At 38.8% G+C, this 17,928-nt stretch overlaps 1 protein-coding gene across 5 annotated transcripts in view; it reads right to left on the bottom strand.

Annotated features, from left to right (window-relative positions):
- Nucleotides 1-15,284, bottom strand: part of LOC143038545 (uncharacterized) — a 262,086-nt gene extending 246,802 nt beyond the window's left edge. For 2 of the 5 annotated variants that reach the window (XM_076207881.1, XM_076207878.1), the window contains exon 1: nt 14,693-15,156. Coding sequence is in view for 3 of the 5 variants with exons in the window: in XM_076207876.1 (XP_076063991.1) it covers nt 15,165-15,168 (4 nt within the window). In the remaining 2 variants the exon portion in view is untranslated. The other 3 variants (XM_076207876.1, XM_076207880.1, XM_076207877.1) reach the window with 3 other exon arrangements.
- Between the last annotated feature and the right edge of the window lie 2,644 nt (nt 15,285-17,928).

The following is a 17,928-nucleotide window of genomic DNA, read 5'->3' as shown; positions in this document are numbered from 1 at the left end:
TTTCTCTAATATTGAGGCCAGTCTGACATCACATTTCAAAATAAATTTATCGTTCAAGTACAGAAACAATAAATTATTTTATAACGAAATACGAATAACATCAACGCAATCCTGAAAATCCTAGCGCCACGTGCAAATGCGGTCTGCCGTCTTGACCCTGTCGATCCTGCGAGTATTTTTTCCTCGGTTGAATGAAATTGCCTGGCGACAGCTGGAATAAACGACAGAAGTCGTAAGCCGCCGTGAAAGGGGATTAACCACACAGGTATTTCTCCTTTGTGTACGAAAAAAGCTGGAGTCCGGGAACCATAATAGTGGAAACGTAGAAAACATCAGACTCAGAAGTAGTTAATTTATTCCCGACGTTTCGAGTCCGGTCCGGGACTCATCCTCAGGGAATACAATGGGATACAGAGATCACATGGTCTTAATATACTAGTAGCTGCGCCCGCCGGGGGGCGGTGGGGCGGGGCGTGGTAACCTGCCAGAGGAGGGAGGGGAAGAGAAGGTAGGCGCTGTGACCTGTGTCAAGCGAGAGTGTGTAGTGGCGGAGGAATGGGGGGGAGAAGGTGGGGAAAGCCATTTACCCCCCATCGTTGTCCGTGATACTTCTCCACCTGTTCCTTGCTCCTGCACTGAACTGCATCAACACGAGTTCGACTGACAGGGCGCTAAGGTTTTATACAGCGGCAACAGGAATAAAACCTGTGGACCAATAACGAAGACAGCATAAACAGGTCCATAACACTCAACCCCATATACGCAGGAGCAAGGAACAGATGAATTATCACGGACAACGACGGGGGGTAAATGGCTTTCCCCACCTTCTCCCCCCCATCCCTCCGCCACCACACACTCTCGCTTGACACAGGTCACAGCGCCTACCTTCTCTCCCCCCCCCCTCTATCTGGCAGGTTACCGCGTCCCCCCTCCCCCCGGCGGGCGCAGCTACTGGTATATTAAGACCATGTGATCTCTGTATCCCATAAACACCAAAAACCCAAAACTTTTCTGGAATGGCATAAAAAGACTAACAGGTACCAACACAATTAACATACCATACATAATAGAAAACAACGCAAAATACCACAATGACAAAGAAAAAGAAACAGCATTCCGCAAACACTGGGAGAACACATTCAAAATCACTCCGGAAGAAAACATACAATTTGATCAAACGCACGAACAAATAATATTAGCTCACTTACAACAACATTCACAAGAACTCACCCCACATGACATAGTAGATCTAAATAGACTAGACCCAGAAAACACAATAACACAGCCAATAATAACACAAGACATCAAAAACATACACATGAAAAATAAAACACCAGGACAATCAGGAATAAACAAAATAATTTTAAAACATGTACCAGACAACATGTTAGATTACTTAACAACAACATTAAACGAAACATTAAGCCTAGGATACTTCCCAAACATATTCAAACACTCCACACTCATATTCATTCCAAAGCAGAACAAACAGACAACAAACGTGGGGAACTACAGACCAATTTCTCTTCTAGAAGTACCAGCCAAAATATTCGAAAGAATTAATACAGATAGATTATACACTCACTTAGTAAACAACAACCAAATCAACCCAAACCAACACAGATTCACTCCAGGAAGAGGCACACATACAGCACTTGCAATACTTTACAAACACATAGCCAACAGCCAAAAACAAAAACAAGGATGCAATATAGTTTCAAGAGACATCTCAAAAGCATTTGATAAAGTATGGCACGAAGGACTCAAATATAAAATACAACAGAACATCAAACATAAAAATACATACATACATAGGACAAACATTCAAATTACACAGTGGAGTACCACAAGGAAGCATCATATCACCATCATTACTCAACCTTTACACAGGAGACATACCAAAACCCTCACCACACTGCTTCCAAATACAATACGCAGACGACCTTACACAAATTATCACCTATCCCAAACACAAAAGTAGAAATATGTTAGCCAAAAAGACAGAAACAGAAATACAAACAATAGACACATACGAAAAGAAATGGAAAATAGCCACAAATTCAGTTCCCTTTTCTACAGGAGTATACATATCTCGTGTATACTCCTGTAGAAAAGGGAACTGTGAATCCCTCAATGAAACAATACATAGGGATGACTACGACGAAGCTCACGAGGCGCCTCACCCTTCACCTCTCCAATGGCGCCATCAAGCGACACCACGAAGACGTACATCAGACCCCACTGACAAGAAAGAATTTGGAGGAGGGCATCACTATTTTACAGACAGAAATAAACCACACACGCCTTCATATCCTAGAAGCCTTATACATAAAAGATAAAAACCCTACCATGAACAGACAGACTCCGGACCCATTCATTATCCCCACATCAAAAGACATCGAGGTCAGCTTACGGCTCACAGCCGCTAGGCCCGAGGGCGGCGCTTCGCGACCTGCTTCCTGATTGGTCAACCGGATCAGCACTGAAGTGTTTGTGATCTATGTATTGTGTATTTATAATCATTTCCCACACACTGTACTCATTAGCACTGAAGATGCCTAACTGTTAGGCGAAAGCTCTGCATGAATATTAAGAAGATAATTCCCATGCCTTTACCTATACCACCAATGCTATTTGGCCAGGTCATTAGAGAACTTAGCACGACACAGCGCGCCAGCATAAGAAAAGTCGAGTATGTCAGCAAAAAACTCGTGAACGCAGAAGCTGCTGCAAATTTTAATGACATTTGCCTAAAAGGGGATCTGCTGCCCAACTATAGCAATATAAATATATATGTATATGTATATATATATTATATATATATTATATATATATATATATATATATATATATATTATATATATTAATAATAACAACAATAATGAAAAATGCAATGATAACAATAATAATAATAATAATAATAATAATAATAATAATAATAATAACAGCAACAATGATAAAAATAAAAACCCCTTCCCATTACAGATTTTGTTGTAACTAGCGCCAGGAGATTTTATTTTGGCGAGTAAGACGCTCGCGCTGGAGAGGGTGAGGTTTGCTTCACACGTAACCACTTTTCGCCGTGCGCCATCCACGAAACGACGTCGTGTTCTCATATAACCATGGGTGTCTATGAACGCTTTCGTGAGTCATGACCACGGCCACGTGTGAAAGCGTTCATAGACACATATGGTTATTTGATAGCACGACGTCGTATTGTGGACGGCGCACGGCGAAAAATCGATACGTGTGAAACGAGCCTTAGGCCGGCCACACACGTGCAGTTTAAACTGACGGTTACAACTGTTCAGTTATAACTGTCAGTTGAAACTGCACGTGTGTGGCCGGCCTTAGGGGTCTCTCGTGTCATCTCCAACGACGCCCTTCACCAGCTTTGCTCTCGCTGACACCTGAAAATTATCTTGTTCAGACGAGGGAATCAAAACTCAATTCTAAAACACACACACCCGCCAAGCTCGAAGAAAGCTTCCAGCGAGAGATAGGTGCCCTTGCCGTTAGACAAGAAGTTGTACTGCTGTCTGACCTCATCAAAATCTGGCGAATGGCGAATCTATACTCTATTCTGGCTAGCGCCAGATAATTTTAATCAGTACTGGGCAGAATCACATCTTAACACAACTTCTATAGCTTGATTCAAATCCAATTCACAGTTCAAACACATCAAGTTGCATGGCAGCAAACTGCACGAATGTGCTTACTAATTGAAATTAGTGATCTTATGTTTTGGGAAAGACTGCATTCAAGTGAACAAAAAAAATGAGAATATAAACAAACAAATTTATAAAAAAAAACATGGAAATTGGAAAATTTGTAGTGCCGTACACCCATTCACACGCCAATACTTCAAGCACTGATCGTATAGTCAAGCATTTACCACAATGTATATCAAAAGGAAGCATATGAAAACCCCTCTACCATTACACTTGCCACTGGGTCTATGACCCGAAAACAAAAGTAAGAAAAAGAAAAGAAAGGAAAAGAAAAAAATGTACGGCCTCAGGTGCATGACACTGTCAATTCCGTTAGTAATTTTGACATGAGATTCCCTCTTGCCTTCCAACGACGACATGCACGCTCAATGTGAGGTTATTGATTTACATCCCGATTAAAGAATTATTACTTTATTGCTAAAAATTACTAGCAGGGCCTCAACGTTATACTGATAGTCTCCTACAATGGTAATCTAAAATTGAGAATTTCAAACAATCGGAACGAAATGTTCCGAACATACGGAAAGTCAGAACTACCAGAAACACTTTTTAATTTTCTGGTATAATTTTCACAAGTCTCCTCGTACTGGATATTCTATTTCCTCATTCTTTATGTTCCCCTCAGCGAGGGCTATTTATTGTGTAGCATCGTCTGGAACAAGGCCTATGCAACTAGATAAGGGAAAACGGTGAGTGGCTGAGGGTAAGATACGAAGAGAAAAAAATATGAATATACTTTTTCCCATTGCAAAAATACTCTTTGTCATCTACGAGGTACAAGAATAATAAAAAGAATAATATTTAAACTGAAATCAACATCCTCAAATGAGATTCACCTCATCATATTTATAGATAATGGAAGGAAATCAAGCTCTAAAACACAAGTCTGAAACCTCACAACTGATGCACTTTACACATTACTGCTGTTTATATGAAAGGGAATGGAAATCAATCAATATATTGCTCTAGGTCTCTCTTACATAAGAACCAAGTGTAACAGTTCCTACCCAATAATCCTGTTTCTATGAATCTGGACTAGTCACTTGAGAGTACAATGGTGCTCACCAAAATCCACTTATACAAAATAACATAAAAGAATTTGAGAACTAGATCAGTATCAGGATTACAACTGATTCAGGTGATATGTGAACTAAACGTTCTGATGAAAGATAGGTTGTGGACACTATTGTATTTGTATGAAGGGGAACCCCCACCCCCAGATTTAAGAAAAATTCGAAAAAAAAAACAAAGAATTGTTTAATTGCATAAATACATAGTAGGGATCTTGCTCTAGATGCTGGTTAAGTGTTTTTATCGTACTGCCATTTTTAAAGAGTTTAAAGGGCCTACCATCCCTCCCCCCGGCAGCCACATGCTGCGCACGACCATTGTTTACATACGTTTTGACCATATTTTACTCAATTTTTTTTTTTTTTTTTTTTTTTTTGCGTTTGATGCACTTATAAAGTTTTCTCTTACGTCCGGCATGCACGTGAGTATGTGGTGTGAGGAAGTTCAGCCTGCACGACTGACAGTGGCCTGATAGCCTTACAAAGTAAAGGACATGTACACGCTAGCTTGCCGCGTTCACTAATTTACCGTTTGAAATTCGCATCTATTTTTCAATGAAGAGAAATTTGAAGATATTAGCCATGCCTAAGCTATCCAAACAAAAGGCACACGTGCAGAAGATAAGAATGTCTACATTAGCAACTCAAGGGGAGAAAGAAAGAACCCCAGCATCAACTTTGTTATCACCACCTCCGCCACTACCACTAGTACTCCCTCCAGCAGCTCTCTCCCTGCCATCTACATCCACATCTTCAGCACCTGATCCTCTGTCCTCTACACCTATATCAGACACGTTGTCTCTACGCAAACAACTGTTTGCTAACAAGTGGCTACACGCATGCCTCCTTGTTGCAACACCTTGGGTTTAGAGTCTCAAACCTCACAGTGATGTCCCTGATGCAGCAAGAGCCTGTTCCAACACCAGAAAGGAAACCCAAGAAAAGAGAGCTGAATCCCAGCAATCAGACTACCTTGCTGGGTCATTCTAGACCAAGAACTCAAACTTTGCGACAAAGAGTAAGGTGGCGCCTTATGAGACCCTCACTTTGAGTGAATAATATCCTATACTGTAGGAGGGTACAAAGTGCCTGAGTTACTTGAAAGATGCAAAATCATCATGAAAACACAATGGAACCTGTTTTCAATGGTTCTTAGGAGCTCCAATGTAAAACTTAGTCAAACTAAGAAAAAAAAAAAAAACTTTAACACTCGTTTCTGAAAAATGTAAGTTTTTGATCAAGTCTATCTCCTCCCTCAATTTTCAACCGATTTTTGCATACGAGGTCTCTATTGATAGCTAGATAAATGACAAAAAATGAAATAGAGAGTTTTTTTGCATATGTTAAATAGAAATTTTTTAATAACGTGTCAAAGTCAAAATTTTGCATTTTTTCTATTTTTTTTTTTCCTCGGCGTTAAACAAAGATATTTAAAAAAACTTTCTATTTTGTTTTCTTTTGCTATAAAATGAAAGACATCGAATAAAAATTGTAAGAGGAGATAGGATTTGAAAGCCCAAAAATATGGTATTTTTTAGGTTTTTTGTTAAAAAAAAAAAAAAATACTGGTCAGATCTGAATAAAACTCAAGCTGTGAAGGTTTCCTCAGACCTAGATATCACACATAAAAAATCAGCAACATCCTTCAGAAAAAGATTTTTTGGGTGGGGGCTCCCCTGAAAGCATGTTAGAAACCCTTTACTCCTAAAAAAATAATAATATTAAAATATAAAATAAAATTATAAAGGATTACAAATGCGGAGCATGCCAACAGGAGACCTTTGGGTCCATAACTAGGTCAGATGCAAAAAATATATATATAATAAAAGATGAAATAAAAATTAAAATATAAATAATAATAAATCAAATAAATAATACATATGTATAGCTAAGTGATAAACAGGTAAATAGTAAATAATAATAAAATGACAAATAATAATAAATGGAAATCAAGCAAATAATACATACACAATAACAAATAATCAAATAATATAAAATAAATGGCAATCATTACAGCATCTTGCTTAAATGTTTATCTAAATTAATTTTAAAGTTTCAAACTGAACTACATTTCACTGCCTCTGCAGGAAGTTTATTCCATTAACTACACGGTTGTGGCGACGTGCCACTGGTTTAAACCAGACTGGCCGTGACACATCCCGACCTAGCCTTTTATATGACCCATTGTTGGCAAGCGTAGTCAGCAAAGACGACCTAGCGCAAGGCAACGGACCAATCAGGACCCAGGACAGTTCGCCTGGGACCTCACCAGCCTCCTTTACAAGAAGGGGGACCAAGCCGAAGCAGCAGTTCACTCCAGGACACATCTTCAAGCAGCTCTTCTCTTCAAGCAGCTCTCCTCTACAAGCAGCTCTCCACATCAAGCAGCTCTCCCCATCAAGTAGCTCTCCTCCACAAGCAGCTCTCCCCATCAAGTACCTCTCCTCCACAAGCAGCTCTCCTCTACAAGCAGTACCTCTCTCTAAGCAGCAGTCGTCTCCAAGCTTCAAGTTCTCCTCTGCTCTCAAGCTCATCCCTTTTCAAGTTAAATAAAAACCGAGTGCGTAGAGTTACCGTGAGTTTCGATTCCCTGGCTTGTCCGAGCCATATCACAACACGGTTGGCAAAGTTGTTTCTACCCACTTCCAAATTAAATCTATTTCCTGACAGTTGAAGACCATTATTTCTTGTCGGATTCCCATTCAGTGTAAGAATTTTGTCACTTTTGATGTTGTCAACTTCCTTTAGAATCTTAAAGATCTGTATCAAGTCACCTCTGAGTCTACGCTTTTTTAGGGAAAACAGATTCATATGTTTTAGCCGATTTTTGTATGATTTATTTCTTATATTTGGAATCAGTTTTGTGGCTTGCCATTGTACTTTTTCCAATCTGTCAATGTCTTTAATGAGATTCGGTGACCATACAGAAACAGCATATTCCAAATGTGGACGAACTAACAATTTATATAGCTTGTTAATGAGAGATGAGCTTTTGAAGTCAAAAGATCGTGCAATCAGTCCTAGTCTTATTTGCTTTCTCAGAGGCTGAAATATACTGCTTAGATGATTTGAGATCATTACTGATAATTACCCCTACATCCTTCTCACTATCCACTATTGTTAACGAATTTCCAAAATAACTTGTAATCGTACTTACTGTTATTTTTACCTATGTACATAACCTTGTGTTAAATTTCCAAGTGAACCCGATGAATTTTACATTTCATCAGGCCATTCAGCATCTTAACTCCTTCCATACTGGGTGGCACTTTTCCTTTTATTCTGGCTGTTACCACACTTTTATTCACCCCCATCAGTACTGAAAAAATTATTACCTAATTCAACCCTTTCCATTATATGGGTCAATATTAAATTTATTCTGACTGCCAATGTTATTTATCTCTGGCACCCCTTAGTAGCAATGGGTATAATACATTTACTTGTTTTTCAATTTCAGCACTCAGGGTATGTTAGAGGATTAAAGCTGTTTTGACCTAACATTTTCATAGGTCATTTAACTTTTAAGTATTTTTCTGGCTCCTTCCAAACAATTTCATTCTGCTATGACAGTGCCCTATGTATGATAAAGTTCCTTGTATACAACTTCTCTCAGGCCAAATCAAGAATATATCAACCAAATCTGGTACCCACAGCCAACCAACACTATTCTCCATCCCTCTGCAAAACAACCTATGAAGACAGCATGAGAACGGTGTATCTTGAGGAAAGGAGTATCTTATTTCATCACCATTATCCAAAATTATCTTTGGAGACAACACTGCACTAAAGGAGTGCTAAAAAAGAAATTTGAAGAAGATAGTAAAATAAGGAGGGATAGAAGTTAAAAATAGCCAGCATTCTTCTCAGAGTGGAAATTTGTCTCCAATCTTAAAAGAGTGCTGCATGACTAGCTCATTAGTAAAGACTGCATAAAATTCATGCAATATGAAGTTGACAGGTACCCAGATGTGGGACTGAATCATGAAGTACCTTTGAGGGGGCAACAAATAGGCTGCAAGATTATACAATGAACTTAGTTTAGGGGTTTCTATAGCCTTCAATAAGTACTGAAAATCCCAATATCGTATAGTATTCACTTTGGCTGTACTCCTAAATTAACTTGGTTTCATTCCAAAAAAATAATTTGCCCCAAACCTCCATGAATGATAACTATTATACATGCTAGTGCTGACAGTCGATATCAAGACTATTTATGATGGGACAGAACTTGCAAGCCCTTCCCTACATTATAACACAAGAGATTGAGGTGGTGACACAATAAGAGGCCTACAATGACCAAAAATGCACAGAAGGGCAAATATACTCGTGCAGAAAGAAAAAAGAGCTTGGTTAAATATCTCTGTTTACATTCCAAAATTACATTTTTGTGACAGAACTATGACCCTACAATATCCAATAACAACTCCTGAGTTGGTCAATAACAATAACAATAATAATAATAGATAATAATAATAATAACAATAATAATAATAATAACAAAAAGTGATGGTCTCTGTATTGTGTAAACTAAATATTGAGTAGTGCAAATTTTGTGTGGTGTTCTTGGGCAGGCTTAGTCTGCTTGAAAATGTCAACTTTAAATTCAGTACAAAAATTAATCACTATTTACATGAACCCTGAAGAAACAAGGACCAGTGAATTATTTTTTTTCTACCACATAATAGCCCTATATATCTAAGCAGTGAGGTTGTTAATGAAGAAAAAAAAAAAACTTTCCCAGAGATTGACTAGCTGTCTTTGTTAGAAATGGAGGTAAGTTAAAACAATGACATTGTCATTAAATACATCATCAATATATAAGCAATACACAACAATTTATCAATATCACTGTCATATGTTGGTATTTTGTAATAACAATAACTGTGGTCTGAAATTTCACTAAATGGAAACCAGCAACCCCAGAAGATGGCAACATTCCCTGGGCCTTCTCAGAGAAGAAACATTGGACTGTTGTCTGTATTTTCTTAGTGTACAAGTTTCTGTGTCACTGGCTCATCATGACAGGGGAAGGGAGTCACTGGTTGGCTGTACTCCTTGTGTGCAAAAGTAGAGGAAATATATTTAGTTGAAAAATTGGCTGAGAGAAATCTTTGATCCAGTCCAGAGACCAAATTTCAATTTCTTGGAATTGGAGGTGAGGGTGTTGGGGCCTTAAAGATGGATGGATGGCAGGGTGACAATTTTCTGACATCTGTCTTGCAGTATCACCACTTAAAGGCACCTGTCATTGGTACCATATTGATGGCATGAGAGAGAGAGAGAGAGAGAGAGAGAGAGAGAGAGAGAGAGAGAGAGAGAGAGAGAGAGAGAGAGAGAGAGAGAGAGAGAGAGAGAGAAAGAGAGAGAATGGGTTTCAAAATTTACCTTGAGGTTGTTACACTCCAGACATCAATGTAATGGGCATGACTGGTGAAATATGGATAAAAATTATTTAATAATTCATTATTCAAGTAAATCATGGCATTCAAAGTGTTTCTAAAGGTAGAAATTGGTAGCCCTTTACCAGTAACAATCTCTCCCTTTCATGCTTCCTCTTACTTATGCCTGATTTTTCTCCTTCTCTACTGGAGCCCTCTTCTGTTTTAATGCTCTAAGGGCATCAAGCACTTGTAAGTGTTTGTAGGCTGTAGGAAACCAAGTGGAAGAAGAAAAAAAAATGCAGTGCATAGTAAATGTCAACACAACCACATGAACCATTCATGCATCCCTAACTCACATTGTGGCAGGAACTGATGCACTCTCTCTTCTCTCTCACACACACATACCACAGAGTTACTGTCAAATACATACATATACCAAGGCTTTTTCCCCCTTACAAGGGAGGTAGCCAAAAAGGAAAAGGCATAAAATCATTCCCACCCATTCCATCCCTGAAATACACTCCACACCCCTCCACCCTCCCTCTTATCTTAGCACCTCCTGGATGACGGGTCATCCCTACACCTTGTCCACTGCCCTGGGTTGGAAGCAGTGTCGCAAGACACAGCACATCCACAGCAAGGCAAAGTATATTTATATATATATATATATATATATATATATATATATATTATATATATATATATATATATACATATATATATATATATATATATTACAGGTGAAAAATGTAATCATTCATTCCCTCGACCAAGTTTCTTCCCAAAGACAAATTAAATTTGATTAATTATTACCCTAACACCATTAATAAAAAGGTGGTAAATGTCCATCAAAGGTTAAAAGAAGAACAGAGCCAAGGGGTTTATTCGATTCTGTGTAAAGGTTGTGACTTAGTTTACATCGGACAGACTGGAAGGGATTTGAATACCAGGATGATTGAACATAAACGTTCCATTAAATATGCACAAGATAGCTCAGCTGTGTTCCAACATGTTAAGCAATTTAAACATTGTTTAGATTGGGACAGAGCTGAGCTTATTTATAAATCCAGATGTGAGTTCAGGAGAAAGATGGTAGAATCTACGATCATTGAATTTCAGCCCAACATGAATATTTCAAAGGGGCAATGGTCCCCGGACATAATGTCCGGACTCTTCATCTCCAACCTAGTGAAAGCTCATTTGCCTCCTGACCTCACATACGGAGTGAGAAGAGGGTAGAGATATCTTCCCATGTTCCCCTTTCTTTTGTTAAGGGTGCTACTTAAACAGTACGCCCTCTCTCTTATTTGTATCTACTGAAGAGGATTGCAGTTTGCAATCGAAATATATAGATTCCCCGTTTCTAGTCTTTTCTACTCCAACAGTGGTTTCTACGTTATATATATATATATATATATATATATATATATATATATATACAGTCGTACCTCGGTACTCGACCGCCTCTATACTCGACCAAATCGGTGCTCGACCAAAAAATTCAAGTAGAAAATGCATCGGACCTCGAACAGATTTTCGGTACTCGACTAGCTCGAACAGCGGGTAAGCGTCAGTTCGACTCAGACCGCCAGCGGAGTAAGACGTACGCAGTTTGTTCGAGTATTTCTTCCCAGATTTAAACTTTTTCGTGTTGCTCTAGCCCTTAATAATGGGTCCAAAGAAAGACAGTGATAAGGGGAAAATTGGTTTCGGTGTTCGAACAAATTGGTGCTCGACCACCACCTCAGAATGGATTATGGTCGAGTACCGAGGTACGACTGTATATATATATATATATATATATATATATATATATATATATATATATATATATATATATATATATATATATACAATGTAATCATGTGTTCTGATGCCAGGGTTGCCAGCATGCAATATTTATATTGAAATTATAATTATTAATAGTAAAAATTGCCATGTCAGATTAATACTTCAGAACATTGTTGCCAGCACTTGAAACTATTTTCAGCATATTTTCAATTATTTTTAATTTTCCATTTTTTACCCCTATTAAGTGGACCAATAGCTTTAAGCAATCTGATGTGAGAGGTGAGTGGGTTCAAGTTCTGATCATTCTAATGTGCTACTCTGACAAGGATTTTGGTTTTTGACTGAAAATATTATACTGAGATTGTTTTCATGCAGTCAGTTTTGTTGGACAATTTATAGTTTCACCCAACCAATGATTTCCATATGTGGCTTATGTGTTTCTGGTGAGATATGTTGTGTATTGATTGATGGTGTACATCATTTCCGTCGCAAATGCGTAGTTTTCAAGTAATTAATATATAAAGATATGCCTACCTCTCCTCCCGAAATGCCTACATCTCCTCCCCAACGATCTTGGGGGACCTGTGGGAAATCGGGGTTTTTGGGTGGGGGATTATTACATCGAGTAACGTGCGTTGCAAAACAGGTCGGAAATCCAGAAATTCACATAATAAATATATGAAAATATATAAATTACACCTTTGATGGCGGCAGCAAGCGTTGCCGTCACATTTAAGATTTTTCTGATACATTTGAGCGTTGCTGTTATTGTTGAGCAGCATTGTCACATTTATGATTTCTCCACTGGGTGAAACTATAAATTGACCTAATGGTTTCCATTTATTTTATTAACTTTTACTTATAATAGATAAACACACATTTCTACTAATAGTTATACTTTAAAGAGAGCTCAAGTTACATTACTAAGAGTGCTTTGGTGGGGATTGGAGGGGTCTAGGGGGGCAAAGCCCCCAGCTAGGTTAGGTTAGGTTTGGTTAGATTAAGTTTGGTCAGGTTAGGTTTGGTTAGATTAGGTTTGGTCAGGCTAGGTTAGCTTTGATTAGGTTAGGTTAGCTTTGGTTAGGATAGGTTAGCTTTGGTTAGGTTTGGTTAGTTTAGGTCAGGTTTGGTTAGTTTAGGTTAGGTTTGGTCGAGGTTAGGTTAGAGTTAGGTTTGGTTAGGTTAGGTTTGGTTACATTACGTTAGGTTGAGGTTAGTTTAGGTTACATTAGGTTAGTTGTACACAAAATCGCAACTCTCGGTCCTCTCGAAGCTTCATGAATTTATTCCCGACTTTAGGGTTAGCAACTCTTGTGCGGGCGGAGTGCGCTTCACTAAATGTAGCAAATTGTTGGTAACGCTGCTCAACAACAACATGGTACGCACGTGTGAGCCCCCGCCAGTGCCGCCATCAAAGGTGTAATATATGTATTTCCATATATTTTTTGTGTTCTTGTTGATTTTACATCTGTTTTGCAACGCGCATTACTCAATTTCATGCTTCCCACCCAAAAATCCCGATTTCCCACAGGTTGTTGGGGAGGAAAGGTAGGCATAACTTTATATATTAATTTCTTGAAAACTATGCATTTGCGACAGAAATGATGCACACCATCAATCAATACACAACATATCTCACCAGAAACACATAAGCCACATACAAAAATCGTTGGTTGGGTGAAACTATAAATTGACGGTTTTGTTTATAGTGCTTTATTTTGCACCATCTGTAGGAAAGCTGTTTTTTAACTGTTGGATAGCACACCTAGACAGATTCTTATAGGAACTACCAGATAAGCCTCCTGTACCTGGATATACAGAATACTGCAGAGCAGCCTCTAACTCCATACCAGACCAGATAGATCTCCGGAGAGAAGATACTAGGGCTGGAAGTAGAAGTGGACCACCACAGCTATGAGGAATACCCTCTAAATTCGACTAACCAACACTCTGGATGCATGGCTAAGTAGTTCTTCTGGCTTATTCATACATAATGGTAAGTGTTTCTTTCTACTGTCCAAATCCTAAGCCTGTAATTGGTCTCAATACATTGTTTTTTTATTTTCCTTCACACTTCTTATGTGTGGGGTATCTTGTGTATATCTAAATGTGAGGTTGAGTATTTTTGGGTTTTTATTCAGTGGAAGAAGGTACCTGTAACCACTTAATCTGATCTTTTGGTGTCTCTTAGATTCATGGTAATCCACAGCAAGCATCATCATCAAGGATTTCTGAAGGGTTGGAGATGTTCTGTTTTGCTATCCATAGTTCTAGCATAATGAGGTAAATTTGTGTATTTCTGGATGCTCTTTTGTATTTGTAGTACTGGGCTATGACTGGTCACCCACATATGTGAGAGCTTTGATGCAGAGTTGAGTGTTAATAGATTAAGCATTATCAAAGGTCCACATCTACAACATTAAGACAATGACTAATATCAGGAATGGATCAAAGCCCATTTCCCTTTACAGGTGCAGCCCTGTTCCCCACAACAATAAATTATATTTACCCACTATTGACAAAACCCTGGAATAAACTGGTGTCTAGGGAATCTTGTTTATTAAATTATATTATCAACTTAACATGCATGCATGCCAAGTGACTTTTCTTTCGGATCTATCCATACAGTCCATTTCAGCTCCCATATATATGGTATCATATGAAATTATCAATGTAGCTCAATATAATTCTTGCTTATATAAACTATAAGCACTCTTACCTGGAATTATGATGCTGGATTCCTCAGTAATTGACTACTGCGGCACTATACGAGGTTTGTTCAGTCTTCACGTTTTAATACATTTTCAACATATTTGTTTATATGGACGGAAGGGTATTTACCTAATTGTAAATGTTTGTGTTTATATGCTCTTCATATATTGAAAACAACTATCTATACGTATGTTACACTTTTGTACACATTAAATATAGGAACGTTTTATAGTTCAAACTTTCAAGTTCTACTTGTATAATCGCTTGCAACATATATAAATGTTTAATACATACTATTACATTCAAGTTCTTATACTATTTACTAACAACTTATTTAAGCTGTGAATGTTTTGAAAATCTCAAAGAATTACAAACCAACATCCATGATAGTACATTTACGATTGGCACCTTTACCTTTCACACATACCAAACAACTACACACATAATCAACGACAGGTTCTATGTATTGTATCCCTCACCCATACTTGGTAACCATGGTGACGACTGCCCAACCAGCGACACAAAACTTGTATTTATTGGTTGGTCTTTTCAAAACTACCACACGATTGGTCAAAACTTCTCAGGTATGTATGAAGTGCTTGAGCAGTAAAACGTCAACAAACAAATCCAAGTCTGGTACAATATAATTTTTAAAGCGTTCCAATGTACAATATTATCTATGTTCTTAACACCATATCGTCGTAATATCAGTATGAATATATACGTTCTTTTTTATCCCTACTTTACTTATCTTATAAAAAAAACTGGTAGGATATGAACGAAATGTATTGGTAAATGACATATATTTATGAAACTTATCATGATTAATACTTCCACCGCTTATTTTGAGAACTGAACCTGATGTTATTAGTAAAATAAGAGAATAAAGTATATGTTTATATCACGAAATTACATCCTTCATAGCATCGATGTAGGCATATAAGTATTTCATTGACGTACTCTTCTGTTCTTCCATTTCATTCGCAATGACGTGTGTGGAAAGTCAGTTCCACGAAATGGGGTTTAATCTTCAAGAACATATCAACTGTCGGGAATAAATCCCGACAGAGGCATTTTTAGAGTAAGTAAGCTATTATTACTAATTAATATAGACATCTGTGGTTACGGCCTCAGTTAATTCAATGTAGAATTCGGATTAAGATTGAAATACAGTTAAGCATATCAAGCTGTATGAAATTTGTATTATAGAAGCTTAGTATATGAAAGCGTGCATAACAAACCATACAGTCTTACTTTTTCCATTTAGATAGAGTGGCCTATCATTTTTATATATACGAAAACATATAAAGCATTATGTAAAGGACTCGACACCCCTAGTTACACCAAGCCGGTTGTCTTACCCCTCTCAGGAATGTCGAGTTACCAACACATTTTCATTATTAATCTTTTTATTTACCACTTGGTGACTTCTCCGTATTGAGTATTGGTTCTGGTACATTACCCATCTATAGTTCCCATGTATGAGGATTATATATGTATCGTGCAACATTTTCACTTCAGTTAAGGTGAAGTTGTACCCAGGCGCGGATCCAGGGGGGGGGGGCTGAGGGGGCTGAAGCCCACCCCCCCCCCAATTTGTTCTTCCATGAATCATTGTAAGGATTTCATTTAATCGATTTTAGTACTTTCTGGTCAGCCTCTGAGCTATTAGATGGGTTGAGCGACACGACTCGGTCATTGTGTTTATGGAATTCCTGCCAGTTATTGCCGTCTTTCTGGAGAACGAGAGCAACTCGGACGCGACGGCGGGACTACTACTAATAGCAATCCGAGAGCCGCGCTTTCTGATTGGTCTCGCCGTCGCTGAGTTTATGCTAGCTCACACTGTGGAGCCGAGCCGAGCCCTGCAGTCCCCTATGGTCGATCTAGTCTCAGCGTACGTTAGGATTGGTGATGTGGTGACGCATCTAAACAAGACCCGGGAAGGTGCACTGACCAGCTTCCAGAACATCTTCAAGAAGGCAGAGGGGCTCCTCCAGGAGATCGGTTCATCACATGACACCATTCCTGTACCTCGAGTTTGCAAGCGCCAAACGCAGCGAGCGAATTTACTCTTCCAGAAGCTGAGGGAGTATTACCGAAGATCTGTATATGCAGCGGCGGCGCCACGAATTTTTAGTTGGGGGGGCTGAGCAAATTTTTGGTGGGGCTAATAGTAATATGATAGTACACATATATTATCCTCATTTCAGAAGGGGAGGAGGTTAATGGTTGGGCTAGCACTGATGGCTGACAAATTTTTAGCCCTGGCAATTAAAAATTCCACTTAATAAAATTATTTCAATGAGTGTTTTAAATTTTCAATTTGCTCATTTCAGTTTGGGGGGGGGGCTAATGGGGGGGCTGGCCACTTTTACAAGCCCCCCCCCCTGGCGCCGCCACTGTGTATATGTCCCATTCCTCGACCATGTATTGACTGAGCTCCAGACCCGGTTCGGTAATGATACTATTCCTGTTGGCTTCAAGATCAAGAATCTGCTCAGCAGCGCTGACGGAGATGTTGCTGCTGTACTGGAAGCGGCAAAGGTTTATGAGGCTGACATCGAGACCTTGAGCCTCGTGAAGGTGGAAGCAGAGCGCTGGTATTCAACAACAATGAAGTTCGAATCCATTGGAGATGCCCTTGCCCACGCCCAGACCCGAATGTATCCGAATCTGGCCAAGCTCCTCCGAGTTTTTATCACGCTCCCAGTCTCGAACGTAGAGGCCGAGCGTTCATTTTCAACCCTGAAGCGACTGAAGACCTACCTAAGGAATACTATGGGTCAAGATAGCCTCAACGGCCTGGCGCTACTCGGCGTTTACAATGAAATCAATATTGAAATTGTCACAGATCACTTGTGACTCGTAAAAATTTGGCTGAATTATACATATACATAAACAGCTCATTAACTAATACATCAATTACAGTTTGAAGAAACTAAGTGGTTTGCGAGAGTATCACCAATTTGCGTAATCGAAGTTCGAAACTCTGAAGCATCAAATACCAAGACTTGGAAATTCTGAAGCTTCAAACCTCCGAAACTTCGAAACTCAAACTCCGAAACGCGAAGAGTGGAGGAAGGGAGAATTACCAGAATGGACAGTCAAGAATCGACACAGCTGGTGAAAGATTCTGACATAAATGGCGCCCATCGTGGGGCCTTCTTGTGCGTTATTCACACTCTGGCAGTAAAACTTTTATTGTAACATTGAAGTTGATTACAGAAGTGTGAGAGCCAT

Source organism: Oratosquilla oratoria, chromosome 24, assembly GCF_046742065.1.
Source record: "Oratosquilla oratoria isolate Oo_2021 chromosome 24, ASM4674206v1, whole genome shotgun sequence".
Classification (NCBI taxonomy): domain Eukaryota; kingdom Metazoa; phylum Arthropoda; class Malacostraca; order Stomatopoda; family Squillidae; genus Oratosquilla; species Oratosquilla oratoria.
Note: the sequence above shows the minus strand (reverse complement) of the source record. Positions and strands in the feature narration are given on the sequence as shown.